The 20,896-nt window shown below is 44.9% G+C and overlaps 1 protein-coding gene across 2 annotated transcripts in view; it reads left to right on the top strand.

Annotated features, from left to right (window-relative positions):
- ATR (ATR checkpoint kinase) overlaps positions 1-20,896 on the top strand; it is a 340,021-nt gene that overhangs the window by 156,128 nt on the left and 162,997 nt on the right. For both annotated transcript variants that reach the window (XM_078666419.1, XM_078666418.1), the window contains exons 22-25: positions 1,404-1,610; positions 5,798-5,911; positions 18,758-18,873; positions 20,091-20,211. In XM_078666419.1, the coding sequence (XP_078522545.1) occupies positions 1,404-1,610; positions 5,798-5,911; positions 18,758-18,873; positions 20,091-20,211 (558 nt within the window). The remainder of the gene's footprint in view (positions 1-1,403; positions 1,611-5,797; positions 5,912-18,757; positions 18,874-20,090; positions 20,212-20,896) is intronic.

Below are 20,896 nucleotides of genomic sequence, written 5' to 3'. Positions count from 1 at the left end.
GGACATTGGCATGATCACTACTTTAATTAAAAAATGAATCCCAAGTCAAGCCACCCCAGTCTGGAAGGTCCAAAAATCTAATCCGAGAAAAGTCAAGCCTACAAAAAGAAATTGATGAAAGTCTGATGGTTTTGTCTCAGTTGTAGCACTTCTGTAGAATTCTTTCCATACAACAGTTTGCTAATTGAAGATCTCTAATAGGTTCCAGGAAGGTAAAATGACAAATGTGCAAACGATCATATGCAACACTACACAGAATTCATCAAAGGCATATGGTAATTGCTTATAAGGAGGTTGACCTTCATCTGTATGTCTTTAGGCCTGGAAATGTAGACAAGTTAAAGTACACATTCATTCTCATAACAATATATTAAGACTGAGGCAGAGTTGACGTAAAAGAAAGGGAACATTGGGCCTAGATATTTGAAGACAATCTTTCTGGCGAGCACTGACAGCACATCAAAAAAAGCCATGTGAATTTGAATTTAAGAACAAAAAGACCTTACAAAAACCAATGGTAGGCAGTAAATATAATCCCACACAAAATATATTGGCCACAATCTTTAATATTTCTTGCCAGAATCCCAAAATAGATGGACCTTTCTACTGCTTAATTCTATCCTAGGGCAACGAAGCATTTGTCTAATGTGTGACTATACATGTTGCAAATATTTGATGACGTTTACTACACCTGATAGTTGACTGTAGCAATTAACTGTACATAATTTGGAGACACCTCCTTGGCTTTGGTGACAATGTGTGAGGAGGTGGTGGTGTATTCTTTATCTAGATGATTATATACATATTTGAGACAGGACGCCTTAGTTATTAATGGCATTAAATATTGGATTTGCTTCGATTCCCTATTGGCTTTGAAAATGTTTGGCACCCACTTTTCAGTGAATTCCTACAGCCTCTAGAGTAAGCTAGTTTTACCGGTGAGGAAACTAATTTGTTGTAGGGATGTCATTCTACAACTCAAACTGAGTACCAGGAATGATTCTTCAAGCCTTTTCTTGAAGGCGATATCTTTAACAGTCTTACAGAGAGGTAAAGCAAAAGGGTTTGCGGTGCTATCTTAGCTATCCTTCACCAAGGCATCGGCTAGATCTCCTTTCATTTAAAATGGACTAGGAATATACCAGTTAATATAACATATATGTAGAGTTTCTTGGTGTCCCTCTTAGAAGGACAGTATATTGGTCTGTGGTATGAGATAGTCCGCCCCCTTTTCCGGAGCCCATTTTTAAATATAAATGTGTCTGTTTCTTTCACATGGCGGCACATGATTTCCACCACTTTTTAGTGGACGAGAGCCTGCTAACGTGGAGTACCAGAATTACAAGGCAGGAACTTTTTCTTTATGATTTAACAGTTGTTTCTCCTTTTCTGTAACTTCGCAGGCAGAGTTGGTCAAATACTCAACGGACAGTGAAACTGTTGAGCCAGTCATCTCACAGCTGGTAACAGTGCTCCTAAAAGGATGTCAGGATGCAAACTCACAGGCCCGTCTCCTCTGCGGTGAATGCCTCGGAGAGCTTGGAGCCATAGATCCTGGTCGATTGGACTTTTCAACAAGTGATACTCAAGGAAAAGGTTTTACATTTGTGGTAAGCACTACAGCAATATATCTGCTCGTTAACTGGTTTGTTAACCTTTCAAAGAAGTAGATGCATGTGATGCACTGTGGCATAAATTACAAGTTGCAGTTTCACAGAATTCTGAATGTTGTTCAAAAGTTTTTGTACAGTAAAATGGAGAGCTCCCTACATGATAAATAAGTTGTATGTGTTAATCATACATTTTCAAAAACCAAATGGCGGATTTCAATGATGTTTTTTTGTTGTTTTTTTTTAATTTCAGTAATTTTTATTGAAAATTATATTTACATGGTGCAGAGGATATACAGGATATACATGGGAGATAACTGAAGACAAGGACCCCAGGGGGGGGGGGGGGTTGAGTAGTGATTTGCAGCCGTTGGTCTCTTTTCTTCTTGTTCTTCTTCCGTTTCTTTTGGCGTTCCCCCTTCCCCCTTGTTGATTGACCAATTGTCTTTTCGTTCCCCCTGGTGGCGTTGAGAGAGAGGTATAGAGAAAGAGAGTAGGGAGAGTAGAGAGGCTCAACTAGTTAACAGAGTAGGCGATCTTGGTAGTCTATTCAGTGGTGTCTCATCTTGCTTTGGGCTTATTTCCCGGTTTTCTCTTTAGCGTTCAGGGTGGCTTGTGTGAGGACAGGTAGTTGTCTAGCGAGAGCCACATTTCGCTTTTCTTCCCTGCGTTCGGTAGGCTGTTAGTTATGTTGTCAGCCCCCCGCAGGAAAATGACCCAGTTAAACCAGGCTTTGAAGGTGGCTTTCGCTGTGTCTTTCCGGTTGCTCAATACCGTCTTCAGGTCTCTGTCTGTTTCGGTTTCACTGATGTTTTTATTTCTTACAGGTTTTTCTTTTTGCTTTATCAGATTCCCTTATTTGGTCATGGTTAAACTGTAAATGTAATCTCTTTAAATCAGTTTGTTTGATTCTTTTTTTAAGTGGCTTTCAATATAATTCTGCCAAACATATACTCTGGCCTTTTCCCTAAAGGACCCTCCACTCCTAAAGATATATCATTGCTTATGCCTGTACGAAAACTGGGAGTATTCATAATCCAGCTCATCCGTATCCCTTTGTGACAAGTAGAAAATGTCCTCCTCTCCTTAGGCTGATTTGCTATTGACTGTTCTCTGATGGAACAATTTTCAAATTTTTCATGGGCAAATATGTTTTCTAGGAACATAACGAAGTAAAATAGCTTATTTATTTCAAATATTTCTATTCATTTTACATCTCTCTCGATTGTAAGTGTTTATTTATTAATAAAGAGCAACTGTCAGATGTGCTACATATAAGTCTCTATTGTTGGTACCAACTCTTTCCTTCTGTATTTAGCAAAGATTTTCTGGCTGCTAGAGGGAGTTGTGCAATATCTTTGCCTGTCTGTGAGTGTTGATTAAACTGCCCCAGGATCAAGGACCCCAACATTACAACATCTGGTGGTCTCCACGACGCAATTTAAAAAATATTCTTAACTGCATCTAGCAACGTTTCCCCAATTTTTTTGTAGTTTGAAACATCCTGAAAACAGTGTAAGCAATGGTTCTGCTCCTCCAACATCAGTCCAATTTATTGATATTCCATTTTTGTATGTATACTTGTTGGTGTTTCATACCATACAATTTGCATAACAATTCCTTCATGGACACTCTCCAACCTATGTAATTTGTCCTTGTTAGTATTTCTTCCCATTGTTCTTCATTTAGTGCCTCCCCAGTACTTTTTCTGAAGGTGCTTGAAAGCATGTCCTTCTAAGTGTCTGGTCCTCTGATGAGAACTTGTTTATCTAATATCAAGTTGGCGTCTCAATGCATACCATATAACCAGCTCTCAAAATGAGTAAGAAGCTTCATTGTTCCCTTTTTAATAAGCAGATGTGACACCCAGTTTCTTATCTCATTATAATATCTCTCAATTTCCTGTCATCCAATTTTACTTATCTGAAGGATTTAATGACCCCCACCTTTATAGATGTCTCTTTCCTTTGTGCAACCATTACGTAATGCAGTTTAGAGCGCTTCATTTAAAGAGGAAGTCCCACAAAGACCACCCCCTGGCTAACCTACTTTGAATCAGCTGGAAGATGTTTGTCATGTTCTGCATGATGTTAAAAAAGATTAATGAGGTTGTCAGGTTGCATTGCATCAGCAGTTCACTGCCATCTTTTAATGTAAGTATCCTATTTCTGTGGCCACAAAGGCTTGAAATCATTGTTTATGATAGATGGGGAAAAGAGATGATGGAAAGATTGGTGGGAATTAATGTTTTTTAAGAGAGTTCCACTTCAAGTATTTTATTTTTTAACTAGTTTACTAGCTGATAACAAACAAATTTAGAAACCTCTATTTATTTAGGGCAGTATGTTGCCAGGCTTGATATCGAATAACTAAGAATTGGTGTAATATTCTCTTTGTGATACAATTCCCCAAGGAATTTGGTGGTGTCTGCCTTTCACTGTGCATCTACACCTGCTGCAGAACGTAATAAACATCGTATGATATGGGTGATTGCGACCCAACTAAAATGTATAGAGCAGACAAACTAATAGTGAGATAACTATTCAAGATTGGAGTTGACAGTGGAGGGGTCATTCCATTCCAATGAAATTCCAAATTCCTCTGTTTGATCACTAATAGATTGCTGGGATATTCTCCCTCGCCACTACAAATAGCTAGTACTTATGGCTTCTTATACTAGCATGCAACTATTTGGATATCTATATTTTGTCTCTAAACTACCTAAACCAGCACTGCTTTTACAAACAGTGCGCCCATTGGTCCTGGTGGAGGATGGCGACACAAGATGCTAAAATGCTGCTGTACTCTGCGGAACTCCTTTTATTGAATAACCTCTGCTTCCATCAACACTTGATAAGGGGATGATCCACAGACTGAGCGGAGCTAGATATTCTAAGCTGGATCAGCTGTTCACTGATGGCAAGTTTAACTCACTATATCAGTTCACAGACTCTAAAGTAACAACGCCTATAGACACTTTTGATTATGCCAGATTCCACCATGCCGTTTCGGCGACTTGGCCATCTTTTCCGGACAAGCCTGAGGAGTTTATCTCTCTAACTCAATTATTCACAAACCCTTATGCATATGGGTGGGTCTCTAAACTTTATAAACTGTACACAGAATATGACACCTCACCCAACCATAGTGTCTTAAGAAAATGGAAAGCCGATAAGGGGTGTATATCAACCCAGACATATGGAAATATTGCTGTGGTCCAACTACATTTATTTCTATCAACTATAGACACAAGTAGTTCCATTTAAAATTCCTCAACAGGCTGTATTGCTCTCCCAGCTATCTACAAAAAATCAAACCAAAAGCCAACCTGGTGCATTAGATGTATGTGTGAATCAGCAGGCCTCCTCCACCTGGCCCGGGAATGCCCACCATCAGTTTGTGTTGGAAGGAGGTTGTGCATATTACTGGTGATATATTAGAGTCACCAATAATGCTGACATATGTTAAATCACTCCCCCAAGTTGAAGAGAAGATTGGTGCTTCTACTACTACTGTTGACAAAGCGTAGACTGATGAGATGCTGGAAGAAAGGGCCGTCACCCAAGATTAAACACTGGCTGAAGGGCGTTGCTATCAGTAATGAAAATGCTGAGAACTATGCTGATTATCAAGTCCCGAAGGCCAGATCCTGGATACAATTCGAGAGGTGTGGCGCCGCGGCCAGGGCGACTGACGCTGGAATCTGGGGATCAGGGTTCGATCCCCGGGTCCGGCGGCAGGTTAGCCCAGCACCATGCGACTCTGGGCAATAGCTTGCTTAATCTTCCCGACGGCCCCCAGCGCCTAGAGACCCTAACGGGTGATTGTGCGCTATACAAATGTGGATTATTATTATTATATTATTATTATTAATTCTAGGGAATGTAACATCTTAGAATGGATGTAATGCTTCTGCCCTATGTGTTCCTGTCTCAATTGTCCAGCATATTGCAGATCCATTGTTTCTATGCCCACTAGAGATATCATTATGAAATGTGACAAAATTTGATGACAGAGATGGCTATATTGGGTTTGTACTGCTCTGTACGATACAATAAATCAATGATACGTGTGCCACTATATATACTACTTACTGTATGTTGTATTCTTGTCACTACTGTCCATGATTTTTTTCTATATGCTGTACTTTATGAATATCAATATAAATATCTATCTTTTCTCTGCAGACTGGAGTAGAAGATCCAAACTTTGCCTACGAACTGCTGATGGAGTTAACTAGAGCCTTTCTTGCATACGCTGATAACGTCCGTGCCCAGGATTCTGCAGCATATGCCATTCAGGCAAGTTCAAAGCGTCATTACTACAGTGCTCTAGTTTTGTGTGTAATTTGGACACCTTGTTCTCAGCACTTTTTTAGGTCTCGCGCCTAGCGTTGCAGTGCATATTTACAAGGGGTGGTGATGGACAGAGTCTCTGAAGTAAGCAGAATACTCTCACCCAGTCAAGAGATCAGGGTCCCAGGGACCAGGATCCAACACCATTTTTTAGCTCATTGCACCATCCCAGTTTCAGAACCTGGCTGTATGCAAATTAGTCTGTCCCTGGCCCAGTGCATCATGGGAACAGGGCAGACCAGACTACAAAAGCCAATTCTTACACTGGGAAGGAAACAAGCTTCCGGGGACCGGTTTCTGGCATTTCAGCCGTCTTCGGCCCGGCTTGCTTGAATCCTGATGGTGCAATGAGCAAGGGACTCACATCTGAGTATACCCTTCCACGCTTAGGGTGGACAAAAATATTTACAACAAGGGGTGGTGATGGACAGAGTCTCTGAATTAAGCAGAATACTCTCACCCAGTCAAGAGATCAGGGCTAGATCCAACACCGTTTTTTAGCTCATTGCACCATCCCAGTTTCAGAACCTGGCTGTATGCAAATTAGTCTGTCCCTGGCCCAGTGCATCATGGGAACAGGGCAGACCAGACTACAAAAGCCAATTCTTACACTGGGAAGGAAACAAGCTTCCGGGGACCGGTTTCTGGCATTTCAGCCGTCTTCGGCCCGGCTTGCTTGAATCCTGATGGTGCAATGAGCAAGGGACTCACATCTGAGTATACCCTTCCACGCTTAGGGTGGACAAAAATATTTACAACAAGGGGTGGTGATGGACAGAGTCTCTGAATTAAGCAGAATACTCTCACCCAGTCAAGAGATCAGGGCTAGATCCAACACCGTTTTTTAGCTCATTGCACCATCCCAGTTTCAGAACCTGGCTGTATGCAAATTAGTCTGTCCCTGGCCCAGTGCATCATGGGAACAGGGCAGACCAGACTACAAAAGCCAATTCTTACACTGGGAAGGAAACAAGCTTCCGGGGACCGGTTTCCGGCATTTCAGCCGTCTTCGGCCCGGCTTGCTTGAATCCTGATGGTGCAATGAGCAAGGGACTCACATCTGAGTATACCCTTCCACGCTTAGGGTGGACAAAAATATTTACAACAAGGGGTGGTGATGGACAGAGTCTCTGAATTAAGCAGAATACTCTCACCCAGTCAAGAGATCAGGGCTAGATCCAACACCGTTTTTTAGCTCATTGCACCATCCCAGTTTCAGAACCTGGCTGTATGCAAATTAGTCTGTCCCTGGCCCAGTGCATCATGGGAACAGGGCAGACCAGACTACAAAAGCCAATTCTTACACTGGGAAGGAAACAAGCTTCCGGGGACCGGGTTCTGGCATTTCAGCCGTCTTCGGCCCGGCTTGCTTGAATCCTGATGGTGCAATGAGCAAGGGACTCACATCTGAGTATACCCTTCCACGCTTAGGGTGGACAAAAATATTTACAACAAGGGGTGGTGATGGACAGAGTCTCTGAATTAAGCAGAATACTCTCACCCAGTCAAGAGATCAGGGCTAGATCCAACACCGTTTTTTAGCTCATTGCACCATCCCAGTTTCAGAACCTGGCTGTATGCAAATTAGTCTGTCCCTGGCCCAGTGCATCATGGGAACAGGGCAGACCAGACTACAAAAGCCAATTCTTACACTGGGAAGGAAACAAGCTTCCGGGGACCGGTTTCTGGCATTTCAGCCGTCTTCGGCCCGGCTTGCTTGAATCCTGATGGTGCAATGAGCAAGGGACTCACATCTGAGTATACCCTTCCACGCTTAGGGTGGACAAAAATATTTACAACAAGGGGTGGTGATGGACAGAGTCTCTGAATTAAGCAGAATACTCTCACCCAGTCAAGAGATCAGGGCTAGATCCAACACCGTTTTTTAGCTCATTGCACCATCCCAGTTTCAGAACCTGGCTGTATGCAAATTAGTCTGTCCCTGGCCCAGTGCATCATGAGAACAGGGCAGACCAGACTACAAAAGCCAATTCTTACACTGGGAAGGAAACAAGCTTCCGGGGACCGGTTTCTGGCATTTCAGCCGTCTTCGGCCCGGCTTGCTTGAATCCTGATGGTGCAATGAGCAAGGGACTCACATCTGAGTATACCCTTCCACGCTTAGGGTGGACAAAAATATTTACAAGGGGTGGTGATGGACAGAGTCTCTGAATTAAGCAGAATACTCTCACCCAGTCAAGAGATCAGGGCTAGATCCAACACCGTTTTTTAGCTCATTGCACCATCCCAGTTTCAGAACCTGGCTGTATGCAAATTAGTCTGTCCCTGGCCCAGTGCATCATGGGAACAGGGCAGACCAGACTACAAAAGCCAATTCTTACACTGGGAAGGAAACAAGCTTCCGGGGACCGGTTTCTGGCATTTCAGCCGTCTTCGGCCCGGCTTGCTTGAATCCTGATGGTGCAATGAGCAAGGGACTCACATCTGAGTATACCCTTCCACGCTTAGAGTGGACAAAAATATTTACAACAAGGGGTGGTGATGGACAGAGTCTCTGAATTAAGCAGAATACTCTCACCCAGTCAAGAGATCAGGGCTAGATCCAACACCGTTTTTTAGCTCATTGCACCATCCCAGTTTCAGAACCTGGCTGTATGCAAATTAGTCTGTCCCTGGCCCAGTGCATCATGGGAACAGGGCAGACCAGACTACAAAAGCCAATTCTTACACTGGGAAGGAAACAAGCTTCCGGGGGCCGGTTTCTGGCATTTCAGCCGTCTTCGGCCCGGCTTGCTTGAATCCTGATGGTGCAATGAGCAAGGGACTCACATCTGAGTATACCCTTCCACGCTTAGGGTGGACAAAAATATTTACAACAAGGGGTGGTGATGGACAGAGTCTCTGAATTAAGCAGAATACTCTCACCCAGTCAAGAGATCAGGGCTAGATCCAACACCGTTTTTTAGCTCATTGCACCATCCCAGTTTCAGAACCTGGCTGTATGCAAATTAGTCTGTCCCTGGCCCAGTGCATCATGGGAACAGGGCAGACCAGACTACAAAAGCCAATTCTTACACTGGGAAGGAAACAAGCTTCCGGGGACCGGTTTCTGGCATTTCAGCCGTCTTCGGCCCGGCTTGCTTGAATCCTGATGGTGCAATGAGCAAGGGACTCACATCTGAGTATACCCTTCCACGCTTAGGGTGGACAAAAATATTTACAACAAGGGGTGGTGATGGACAGAGTCTCTGAATTAAGCAGAATACTCTCACCCAGTCAAGAGATCAGGGCTAGATCCAACACCGTTTTTTAGCTCATTGCACCATCCCAGTTTCAGAACCTGGCTGTATGCAAATTAGTCTGTCCCTGGCCCAGTGCATCATGGGAACAGGGCAGACCAGACTACAAAAGCCAATTCTTACACTGGGAAGGAAACAAGCTTCCGGGGACCGGTTTCTGGCATTTCAGCCGTCTTCGGCCCGGCTTGCTTGAATACTGATGGTGCAATGAGCAAGGGACTCACATCTGAGTATACCCTTCCACGCTTAGGGTGGACAAAAATATTTACAACAAGGGGTGGTGATGGACAGAGTCTCTGAATTAAGCAGAATACTCTCACCCAGTCAAGAGATCAGGGCTAGATCCAACACCGTTTTTTAGCTCATTGCACCATCCCAGTTTCAGAACCTGGCTGTATGCAAATTAGTCTGTCCCTGGCCCAGTGCATCATGGGAACAGGGCAGACCAGACTACAAAAGCCAATTCTTACACTGGGAAGGAAAGAAGCTTCCGGGGACCGGTTTCTGGCTCGTGCAGAGCGAGACCTCTTGAAAGGGATTCTGAAAGCTGACCGCATGCTTGTGCAAGTTGTCTCTCTTGGAGTGTGAGTGCGAGTGCGACTATCCTTCCAGTAGTGTTTCGGATTCATGTTGTGTAGTGTTTCGTGTCTGTATTGTGTATTGCTTCGGGTCTGTATTGTGTAGTGTTGAGTGTGCACTTCCTGTAGTGCTGAGGCTGTCTGGCCTGCAGTGCCATGGATGTCAGTCCTGTAGTGGTACTGAAGCGGTCTCTCCTGTTGTGGCACTGAGGATGTCTCGTCTGTAGTATTGTAGAGGCCTGAGTGTCTCTCTTCCTTAGTGAGGTTGACTTTCCTTTAGTGTTAAGAGTTCCCCCTCCCTGTTCGACACTGTTGCTACTGTGTTTCCGACTGTACTGGGGCTTCTTCAGTGGACCTAAGGACACACTCCTGCAGTGGCGCTTCTTTTATCTCTGGTGAGGCTGTCTCGCCTAGTGCTGCCGATGACACGCTTCTGGTGCTGCTGCCGTCTCTTCTGTGGTGCCAAGCATAGCCCTTCTGCTGTACTAGGAGTTCTCTCTTGAGGTGGTTAGGGTAACTGTACTGTATTGCTGGGGTGAAGGTATTTTTTCTTGTAGTTCAGGAGCAAGGTTGTCCAATGCCCCACGTCATATGTCACTTCGCCACTGCCCTTGTTTCTTTACAAATTAAATTCTGGGCATTCATATTTCAGTTGTCCTGCTGTTATTTGCTTTGTATTTCTCAATATGTAGGCAATTAAATCGAGGACACGAAGAGGTAATGCTTAAAATTGCATTACTGCGAGTCCCTCCTCGTTTTAACTCATTGCTTTCCTTCCTCCATCCCTATTATGCTTGGATCCAACTGAATTTCTGTAGCTTGTTTACAAACAGGAAAGGGTAATGGTGGGAGAGGCTTTTATTAGTTTAATTGATCTTACGATTGGTTGTGTCTGAAAGGCATGGCTGCCTCGTGTTTCAATAGGTCTCGCATTATTAAAGTTTGAGCTATTGGTGTTGCATTATTATTAGCAATGCCAATAGCTCAAACTTTAATAATGCGAGACCTATTGCATTGCAAATGCTTGTTCTTTTAATGCAAGTGTAGTAAGGAACATGTAAATGTTTTAGCCAAATAGTTGGCCTATAAGTTTTGTCTTTATTATGTTTCACAAATTTCTCTTTTCCACGCAATTGCAGCAGCTTAAAATCAATAAGACATAGTTCTAACAATTTGTCCCTTTATACCAAAACTGAACATTAGGGTACTAGTTTTCAAATTGCTCTTGGAACAAGGCCAAATCCAGTGCTCTACTAAAGTACCCAGAGGGCCTGCTCCATGTAATTTTGCTGATACCCATGCACTTAGAGTTTATGAAAACCCAGTGTGATTGCCTCCCTAGATGTCTCGCTTGATCAGCATTATAAGTAAAGTAGGCATGTATTGTCACCTAGAGAATTGGATAGCTCAGAGCACTTGCAGAACACTTTATAAATTAGTCATTTCACCATTTAATATGCATTATTTTATTTTTTATAAACTTTCTTATTTTATATTTGCATAGAAAATAACAAACAGAATGTCACCAGGACCAGCACATCAACCCCTTGTAACACCTATCGCAAGACTTATTCGGATGGAGGCGAGCGCCACAACAGCCCCCCACCCTTCCCGGTTCTCACACCCTCACAACCTTCTGCCCAGGCTGTTGAAGTGGGAGGGGAGGGGCAATGTGGATTGTATCTGCTGACTTCAAGTAGAAGGGTTCGAGTCAGCGATACAATGATTGCCTCCAGGCGGGGAGGTATTCTGACATCCCTCACTGTCCCATTTCAGTGTGTAATGTTGTCTCCAACTTCCCCATAGTCTATCAAAATGTTATCGGCCAGCCTCTTGCAGTGTTAACCACTCTCTTGGCCTCCATGCAGTGAGTCATCCCATTACCCATATCTTCCTGGTGGGGGATAGTATGTTCTCCCAGTGTCTTGCTGTGTTTCTTTTGGTCAGGGCAAGTCCCAGGAAGCAACAATAATTGTCTTCGTGGTAAGGTCACTTTTTCCAGGGTTCCCACCAGTATGGGTACTTCCAGAATCTCAGACAGGTTTGCAACTATCCCATTCCAGTAGCTTTCTGTACGAGGGCAGGACCCCACTCTATGTAAGTGTTATCTGCTGCCCTGCACCAAAGGGACTCGGTCTATTCTGTGGAGCCTACTTTTCTTGAAGTATATCCTATTGAGTATTTTCAACTAAGCAAGTCGTAGACTCGCTTTAATGGCCACCTCACGCGGGTGCATCATTGCTGCTCCCTAGACCCTGTCTTCCATGTCCCTATTGTCCTGTTCCCATCTCTTTTTCAGGGCCTCTAGGTTGTCTGGGCTATTGTTTGAGTGTCTGGTATGTTAGCAAGATCACCTTTACTGTCATTTCATCCCTCAGTATCCTGCTCTCCACTCAGTGCCCCCTCCAGTCTCGTTGTCGGGTCATCCCTTGGGTAGAAGCAACCCTCTATGTATTGGCTGCAACTGTGTGGCCCAGTTGTAGGCTCAAAGGTCAGGAAGTGACATAACCCGGTTGTATATATTGCATTACAGGGTGCACAGTGCTATTCATGAGATGCCTCCCTCCAGCCCTTAGGAGCGTGCACAGTGTGGCGTCCGCTCCATTGAAGAAAGCATCGGGGATCGGCCATGGGCGTTTTGGAGGACATACAGGAATTTTGGGAGGGTGATTATCTTGATGCCCTTCCTGTTAACAAAAGGGACCGGCGTCTCCACCTGTCTAAGGCAGCTTGGAAGTCTCTGTGGACTATTTTTATATTTTTCTGCAGGAACAGGGAATTATCTTTCAGTTTTCAATCGCCAGGTAGTGGAGCCCTTCTGTCAGAACTTTTACGTAGGGCAGGATCGGTAAAGGGTCGTTCAAATCTTCCTTGCTATGACAGTCTTGTATGCCTCCCACAGGGTCTCCCGGGAGGGCACTGATTCTTTCTTTTACTCTAAGTATCGGTGCTCTCGGACCGCTCACGACATCAGCATCCTGGAGCTCCCAGCCAGGTCTTGTCTATGTGGAAGGGAGGGTTCTTTTGTGGTAGAATCACCACCCCTCTGCCCCCCATGGCGAATCCCAAGTGAGCCAGTGCTCTGTATTGGCCTCTGTAAAACATTTAATTATATTTCCTGCTAGCCGTGTCTCGCAGGATTATCTGTTCTGGATTCTGTTTCCTAAGGTATTGAGCCACCACCCCTCGTTTGAGCTTACTAAAGAGGTCATTAATATTCCTTCACTGGACCTTTAACCGGTGTGTCTCTACCCTCAGTGTGATGTGTCTTGGTCATGCTTCTCTATGTTTCTTCGTACACGTGTGGCTACAAGTAAGAATGTGGGTCTTGGGCCTGGGCCTCCACTATACGCCCCTGTTCCCTCCTTCCAGTCTAGAGAGCCATTTGCGTGCTCTAATAGCCTGGTGGACTCCAAGCCAAAATTACCCAACTGCGGGAGGCAACCGGCCTTCCCATAACAAGCTCCCCTCCACCCCACACTTTGTAAAATAAAGTATCTGTTGCCTGAACTTGCAACTTCCCAACATATTAAACACTGGGAGAGAGCCTGTTGGCAGCCCCTTACCCCTTCGTGCTCAGTCTCGTGTTGTCCGTGTGTCTGTGGAACCTCCAGGTGGCCCAACTGGCTTGTGGAGCTGTCCCTGGAGTGATTGCTTCAGCTGGCCTCCGCCACCACCTCCCTTCCCCAGCCATGGAGAAAGCTGTTCCCAGACCTTCCTCCTCTTATGCATCAGTGGGGGAGGGGGGTTGCCCTTCCGGGCCTTCCAACCCACCAATATACAGAGTCCAAGGGATAACCTAGCTGTGAGGCCGCCGGCAGTTTGGATCATTGTTTTCAGACAGTGGGCCGGGGTCTGGTTCGCTGGTTTCTCTCAGTCCGCCAGTGATGATACCCCAATAGCAACTGCTCTTATTCGGACGATGTTGCATGGCCTTGCCCGCAGTTGGGTCTGGAGAGAGGAACCACCCTCCAAGTGTCAGGCTCCCATGTGGAGCTGTTGTGCCGAGGGACTCTGAATGGCTGCCTCTCCTCCACACATTGTCAGGCTCGTTCTGCGGTGACGAAAAAGTGAGTCTTCCCCTGGTGAACGTCTTTTAGCCTGGCAGGATAGAGGAGCTTGTATTTAATTTGCAGAGCTCGGAGTTTGACTTTCACCTCCATGAACGTGCACCATTTCTGCTGGACTCTAAGAGTGTAGTTCAGACAAATCATGTTCCTGGCGGACTCCAGTGAGAACATTTGGAATGCTCTGGCTGCCCGGAGGATGGCATCTCTGTCCAGGCAGTTAAGCAGATGCATAGTCACTTGTCTGGATGGCAGCCCCGGGGATTAGGGAGTTAGGGCTCTGTGGGCCCTTTGTTATAAAACAGGAGGCAAGTTCTTGAGCTGGGACCCAGGATTTAAACCATTGTGCAAAGTAGTGTTCCAGATGTGTGACATCATGTCCCTCTGGAACTCCTACCAGGTGCAAGCTGTTTCCCCAGGACCTTCCCTCCTCATCTTCCACTAATTTCTCGAGTGGCAGAGTCTCAATCTCTGTCATGTGTAACAGAACTTTATGGAGGTTGTCTCTCAGGAGGGAGACCTCTGTGTTTGCTCCACCAGTGCACGCTTCTAGGGCCTCATATGAATCTCTAATGGCCTGTAGTATTGTTTCAGTTGATATCAGATCTACACTTCGCTGCTTATCTCCTGAGGGCCATCCTCTTGGTAGGGGGAAGTGTCACCTCTCTACTGCCAGGTTTTGTAAAATGCTTGATTTTCCCCTCAGGGGAGCTGCTACTCTGGCCACCTTCACCATGGCAAAATCTGTTGGTGGCCCTTCTCATTGAGAAAAGGCGCAAACTGCCATAGGCCATTCTCCTCGCCAGCCCATCATGGGTGTGTTCAGTGCAGTGAGCCTAAGGGGTACACCACCGCTCTTTCTAATGTCCACTCTGTAGTACGCAGGAAGGTCCATGCCTCAGGGACCCAAGCAGCAGGGCTCGACCAGTACACCTTCATCCTCACCTCGTGCAGGGTCCAGGGAACTGGGTTACACTGCCATGGCCCCACTTCTTCTACGCTCCCCGGTGCTCAAGCCCTAGGGGCCACTTTCACTCAAGTGATCTGGTTGTCCCACCTCCCCCGGCGTGCCTAATTGCAGTAGAAGCAATGATCCTCAGAGGGGCTAAGCTGCCCCCCAGAAGGCGGGGTAGGGGGAGTTGGCCGCACCATTACTACCTGGGCCCACGGTGTGAATAATCTGTGCCAATCCGTGGCATTAGGCAACCTCGACACAGGACGTCCCCAGTGTTGTCTCCAGTGGCGGCTGGTGACATTTGAAAGTGGTGAGGTGTGAAATTATCGCCTTACTGCACTACGGTGAGCGTAGGGAGCGAGCCCGAACAACCTACGGGGGTTTGGGGGGTTTACCCCCAATAGAATTTTGAAAAAAGAGTAGATAAATGGTGCATTTTCAAGAAAATTTGAGGAAGCAGGAAGGTTAATAAAGCAATACGATTGAATTGTTTATCATTTAAGCAATTGTCAATTTTTATAGCTAAAGAGGACAATCTTTGCATATGCTGATGTTATCATTTGCCCATATTAATTTTTAAACACCCTGGTACACTTGTAATGGTTTTAACTATACAATAAATACATTCATTGACTGTGCAGTGCTGTACATCAATATGATGACACAATTTGCTTAAATTAATTTTCTGTTTTCATGCAAGAACTAGATCATTTTAGATGTAAAGGGAGTGAGAGAAAATGGCACTTCTTCATCTTAGGCCTGGAAAAAACTGAAATACACCGGAGAACACCATGTGCAGTTGAAAGCTATCTCTTACACCGAATACAACAGCCCATAGCGCAAACGCTTAAACTTTGCACTGTGTGTCTGCCCCCTGTCCCCCACCCGGCTGACATTCATGGCATCCATGCAATGACAAGGCATCCATAGCTCAAAAAATTAAAAGAACCGAAAGCTTAATTTTAATTAATACTGACACAAGTTAGTGAACATGTTAGGATCCATGGCTCTAGCCTCCCAATTTTTTTAACCTCTATAGGCCTTTTATTTAGTGAACATCAAACAAATACTGACATCATCAGATGTTTTATTTAATCCATAGCTCAATCCATAAAAATGGCACTTCTTAATCCAGCACCTGGAAAAAAATAATCACACCGGAGAACACCAACTGCAGTTGAAAGCTTTACACCGAATGCAACAGACACAACCCATAGCGCAAATGCTTAAACTTTGCACTGTGTGTCTGCCCCCCTCTCCCCTACCCCGGCCGACATTCATGGCATTCATGCGACGACAAGGCCCTAAACGGGCCTATAGAACTTAAAAAATGCCCGCTTGGGTCTTACCTGGGCTGGTGAACTGACCGAGTCACAACGTCAGACGCCTGACAGCAACATTCTGCAGTAGATGGCGGACTACTAGCTGCTGCCAGCAGTAATGAACTGCCTCTGCTCCAAAACGCAGTCCGTCCGTGACGAAGTTAAACATGGCTTCCACGACTCCAACTGCCACAGTGCCACGGCAGACTCATGAGCGGGAAGCCGCCTGAGGTTGAGTCTGCGCAGACTCGATTCCTTGGCTTCCTGCCTGCCACACCCTTTCCTGACTCGTCACAGGGTGGGTCCCACCACACCCTGTAACGAGTTGGGAAAGGGTGGGGTGACAAGCTGTCCACTCTCTCTGATTGACGTGGAGGGTTAGCGATCCCAGGCTTGTACTTAAAACGCCTGGGGCTAACTTCACCTCCACGCCATCAGGGGGTGAGATTACGCTTGCAGCTAGGTCTTTGCCGAGCTGATCACAACACAGCCTTCAGAGCTGTGAGGTTCTCAGCCCGGCAAACACGTAGGCTTCTTGAGCAAACAACAGGGCAGGGAAGAGACTAGAGTGTCAGTCAAGTGACGTCAGCGGTATTATCGGTGAGTTGGGCATACAGTGCGCCGCAGCCCCGTGTTTAAGTTCTAGCAGGAAAAGTGTTAATGGCATTTTGGCAGTTGATAAATGGGTATTTTGTTAAATAAATGACTATGAGCTGAGCTTTGTTGAATCTTGAATGTAAAGGGGCGGGGCCCCAATGCCATCGTAGAGAAACCGCCGCTGGACTTGTCTCCACGTGTTAGTTCTGGGGCGCTCTTGCTCCGTTGCTCATTTTAGGATGGGGAATTTCTCCCCATCAGCCCGCCTTCAACTCTGGGTCTTCCCAGGGAGCAGGTGGCCCTTCTCACCTTCCGACAGAGAGGTATGAGCGGCCACTTGGGCCTAGCTATGGTGGGTGTCCGGGTTAGCTCGGGCAACAGCCCCGATGGCCTTCGCGACCCACCCCACTTCTCTCCACATGTCCAGGGGGGGTACTCCGGCGGTCGCGTCACTGTCCCTTTCTGGGGCTCGATTTCCTGCTGGCCCAGCCAGGCATCCATCGCGACTCGCATGTGGTGCTGCAGCCCGAGGACTTCGCTGCCTTTGGACGTTCAGGTGTTTCCGCCTCCTAAACCTGCCAATTGCCTGCCTCCCTGGTCACTGCCTGTCATCGGGGCCCAAGGAAGCTGAAGCCGCACAGCAGCACAGGGCTAGGTGCTGATATTCGGTCGCTGACAGAGCTTCAACAAAGCTTGACTACCATCTTCAGCGGCTTGCCACACCTCCTTTAATATGCATTCTTAATTCTCAAGAACCAATATTACATCCTACCGCTATACTGTTTTTAAACTGTTTATTCAATGGAATCTATTCTATAGAATTGTGTGGGTGCCTTTTTTCAGCCTGGGTAGCTTTATTTGGCCCATAGTAGATTTAAAGAATGTTCTCAAATGTCAATTGATTGTTTGTTCTATTGACCTTTTAACCTAAAGTATATGTATTTTTATCTGAGACTTGTGTGCTTGTGCAAACACTTCCATTTTCTTATTCACTTTTACTCATATGTTTGACCCTGGTTTTGCCTGACCTGCATGTAGCCTGATTCTGGAGAAGCAGCTCCAAAACAAGATAGCTGTGCGCACAGTACCTCCAAGCTTTTCTCCCATCACTCTCTACTGATGTTGTTCCCTCATCTTGTTGTTGTCTGGCTAAAGAAAGTGAACTTGTATGAAATGTTTAGTATTATGCTTTTTAGGCTCCTGTTCCCTTCCACACCTTGACAGACTATTTGTATCAAAGACATATGAAGGTTTAATTTGAAAGCATATTGACTTCCTTTAAGAGATCCACATGATATGGAGCACACAGAGTAATAGAAAAGGGATGCAAAGGATCAAAAATGTAGTTGTGAGATCCAATTGTAATTTTCAGATTTACCTGTACGAGTTAGACTCTAATCCAGTTGAGTTCAGATGAAGAACTAGTAAGGATAGTTATATTTGTCTCAGTCCGCTTTGTAGTGGAATGCACACCCAACAACCTGATGGACATAAAGTGCTGGAAACCAAGAGCACTGACTCGAGATGCGATATTGCAACACAAAGACGAATGATGAGAGCTGGAAGGAAAGTCTTCTCTTTCCTGCTATGCAGCAACAACAGCGTGTTCCTTGGTGCAGATATTTATGAAGGGGGTCACTGGCTGCACTCCTTGCGTGCTTGTGCTGGCCCGAATTACTCAGCTCATGGTATTAGTGGCTGCACTTTCTTTGTGTTGTTCGCACAGGTATTGGTAAGAAAGCTCCCCCTTTACCTGCCCTTTGCCTGGTGTCCTCCATGGCATCCTTTTCTGCTCTCTTGAACTTGAGCCTCTGTGTACACTGCAAAATTCCTAAGCGATCCCATCTCTTACATTCTGTCTTTGCTTTCCTCAGATCCTGTGAGGCTGCTTGTGTCATATGTTCCAGGTGGTAACCCACAAGTGGTCTTCAGCTTGTACTGACGTTTATGGACCCCTCTGTGTAGGAGTAAATTAATGTATCAAATGTGGTAATTCGTGACTTGTACTTGCAGGAGTTACTATCGATCTTCGACTGCAAAGAGGCGAGACTTGACTGTCCAGGGCGCAGGCTGTGGCGGCGTTTTCCAGAGCATATTCAGGAGATACTGGAGCCTCACCTCAACACTAGGTAAGTGCTTTTCTAAGTACTCCCAATAAGCATGGGCATTTCATAATGGTTGTTTGTAGTCCATGGTCTAGTCAGGACTCAACCTTTAGTTATGAATGGTAGATGCCGATTTACAATCTTCTCAAGAGATAGAAATCATGACTCTGCCTGTTTCAAAGACTATTGGTGTCTTCCTTCTAGTCCCCCAGTATACTCTGTAGCTTGTTTACAAAACCACCTACATTATCTATCAAGTTAGATGTGTTCACTGAACTCACAAGACCTATAGCAGTCTACAATAATGATTTATTTTGTTTGTTAGGTCTGGTGTTAGCCAAGACATTTTAATTGTACTTAAATTATACATATAAATATTCTTTTTTGGTGCTTTCATCGAGCCCTCATCCATTTGTCTGTTCTTTGACCAGTCACATTTATTGTCCTCCTACTATAGCACGCATCATGGTACAGTGGAACAGTCCACTTCAGCCATTGGCTAAATTCACTGTGAATAACGGTGTTCTTCTCTTTCACAACAATCACATCCAGTCACAGAGAAGTTCCTTTCAGTGCCATGGACTGCTCTGGCAGTGTGGTCTTTTTGAGACCGAAAGCTTTATTTTGTTTTTAGCCATTTTTAAAATATATTTTCGGTTCAATTCAACATTCTTTACAATTGAATATTGACCGTTGTCCTAGGCAGTTACCTTGGCATCTCAGGTGCAAGTGTAAAACTGATGACAACAGATTGAGGTGGTGAAATATACATCAGTGGCTCATCTACAAAAGCAAGCCGCATATCCAGGGGTGCCCATCTTCCTGCTTCTCTTTACATGTAATAAAGCACTTACAAATGGCATCCAAAGAAATCAACTGAATAGCAACTATATGGAGGCTGCAATCAATAGTGAAACGGGACTAATGCGGTTGATGGATTACCTTCTTAGTTCTCTTGATTCCGGCGCTTTGATCTTCGATGATTAGCATTGCCAACTCATATGCATTAATTTTTAATATTAGTGAAGTAGTCAGTATCAATGGTCGTCTCCTTAATTCAGTTGTACCTAAGTGTCATCTGCAAATGTGTGTTGGTAGATTGTTGCAATGAATTATGCTGACCAAACGAGCCACATAGATCTTAATGGGAGTGCTGATTGTTGTTTTATCTTGCATCCAGTGTGTCCTGTAGACTAGAACATTACTAGTAATTTTAATAAACAAGGCCTCTAAAATTGCAGGTACAAGAGCTCCCAAAAAGCTGTGAACTGGTCCAAAATGAAGAAACCAATTTATCTCAGTAAATTGGGCAACAGTTTTGCAGAATGGTCAGCTACTTGGGCAGGTTATCTAATAACAAAGGTAAGAGCCAAGCAGACTTGTCTGTAAAGGTTATGGAAGATGGTGGTACATAGAGGTGTATTGAAGGGAAATTAGCCAGAACAATTATTACTTTCGGAAGAACTAAATATTCCTGATGATATACACTTCTCTTAAATTGATACCACATTTCAACTAGTGTGCAACTCCTTAGTTATTATCCCTTGACATTGGGTGTAATCTCTAAACTTTGGGGTTAAACCAAGCATCAGTGACCCTAGAAAACTGACATCTACCAGTGCTTATTTTTGCTCTTAAACCATTGTTGATCTGTGTGGGCCTGTGCCTCTTAACTCTTCTACCTATTTGACTTTCATTTTGAAACCTTCTAAAAAACACTTGAACATGTTTGTAATCAGACGCAGACCTCTCATTTTCTACGTTCATCTTCATTTTCTATCCAGATAGACTGACCACCGCCTACTTTCTCTAAGTGGCAAGTTTAAGTCTCTGGTGTCATGAAGAACTAACACCAGTTGGGATGTGAACCTTGTGCTCTGTAATCTTAGGTGTAAGTCATTGGAAACAGTTGGCTTGTGGCTTTAAGCTGAGCACCTCAAAACAGATTTTGCAACTGCTATTACTTCTCTGAGGCACATTAGAGTGCAGTGGACCCTGTGTTCTGCAAAACCGTGTATTAAGTTGCATTGGGAAACCTATTTTGTCA

The sequence above is a fragment of the Lissotriton helveticus genome, chromosome 11 (genome assembly GCF_964261635.1).
Source record: "Lissotriton helveticus chromosome 11, aLisHel1.1, whole genome shotgun sequence".
Lineage (NCBI taxonomy): Eukaryota > Metazoa > Chordata > Amphibia > Caudata > Salamandridae > Lissotriton > Lissotriton helveticus.
This window is presented reverse-complemented; position numbering and strand designations above follow the sequence as displayed.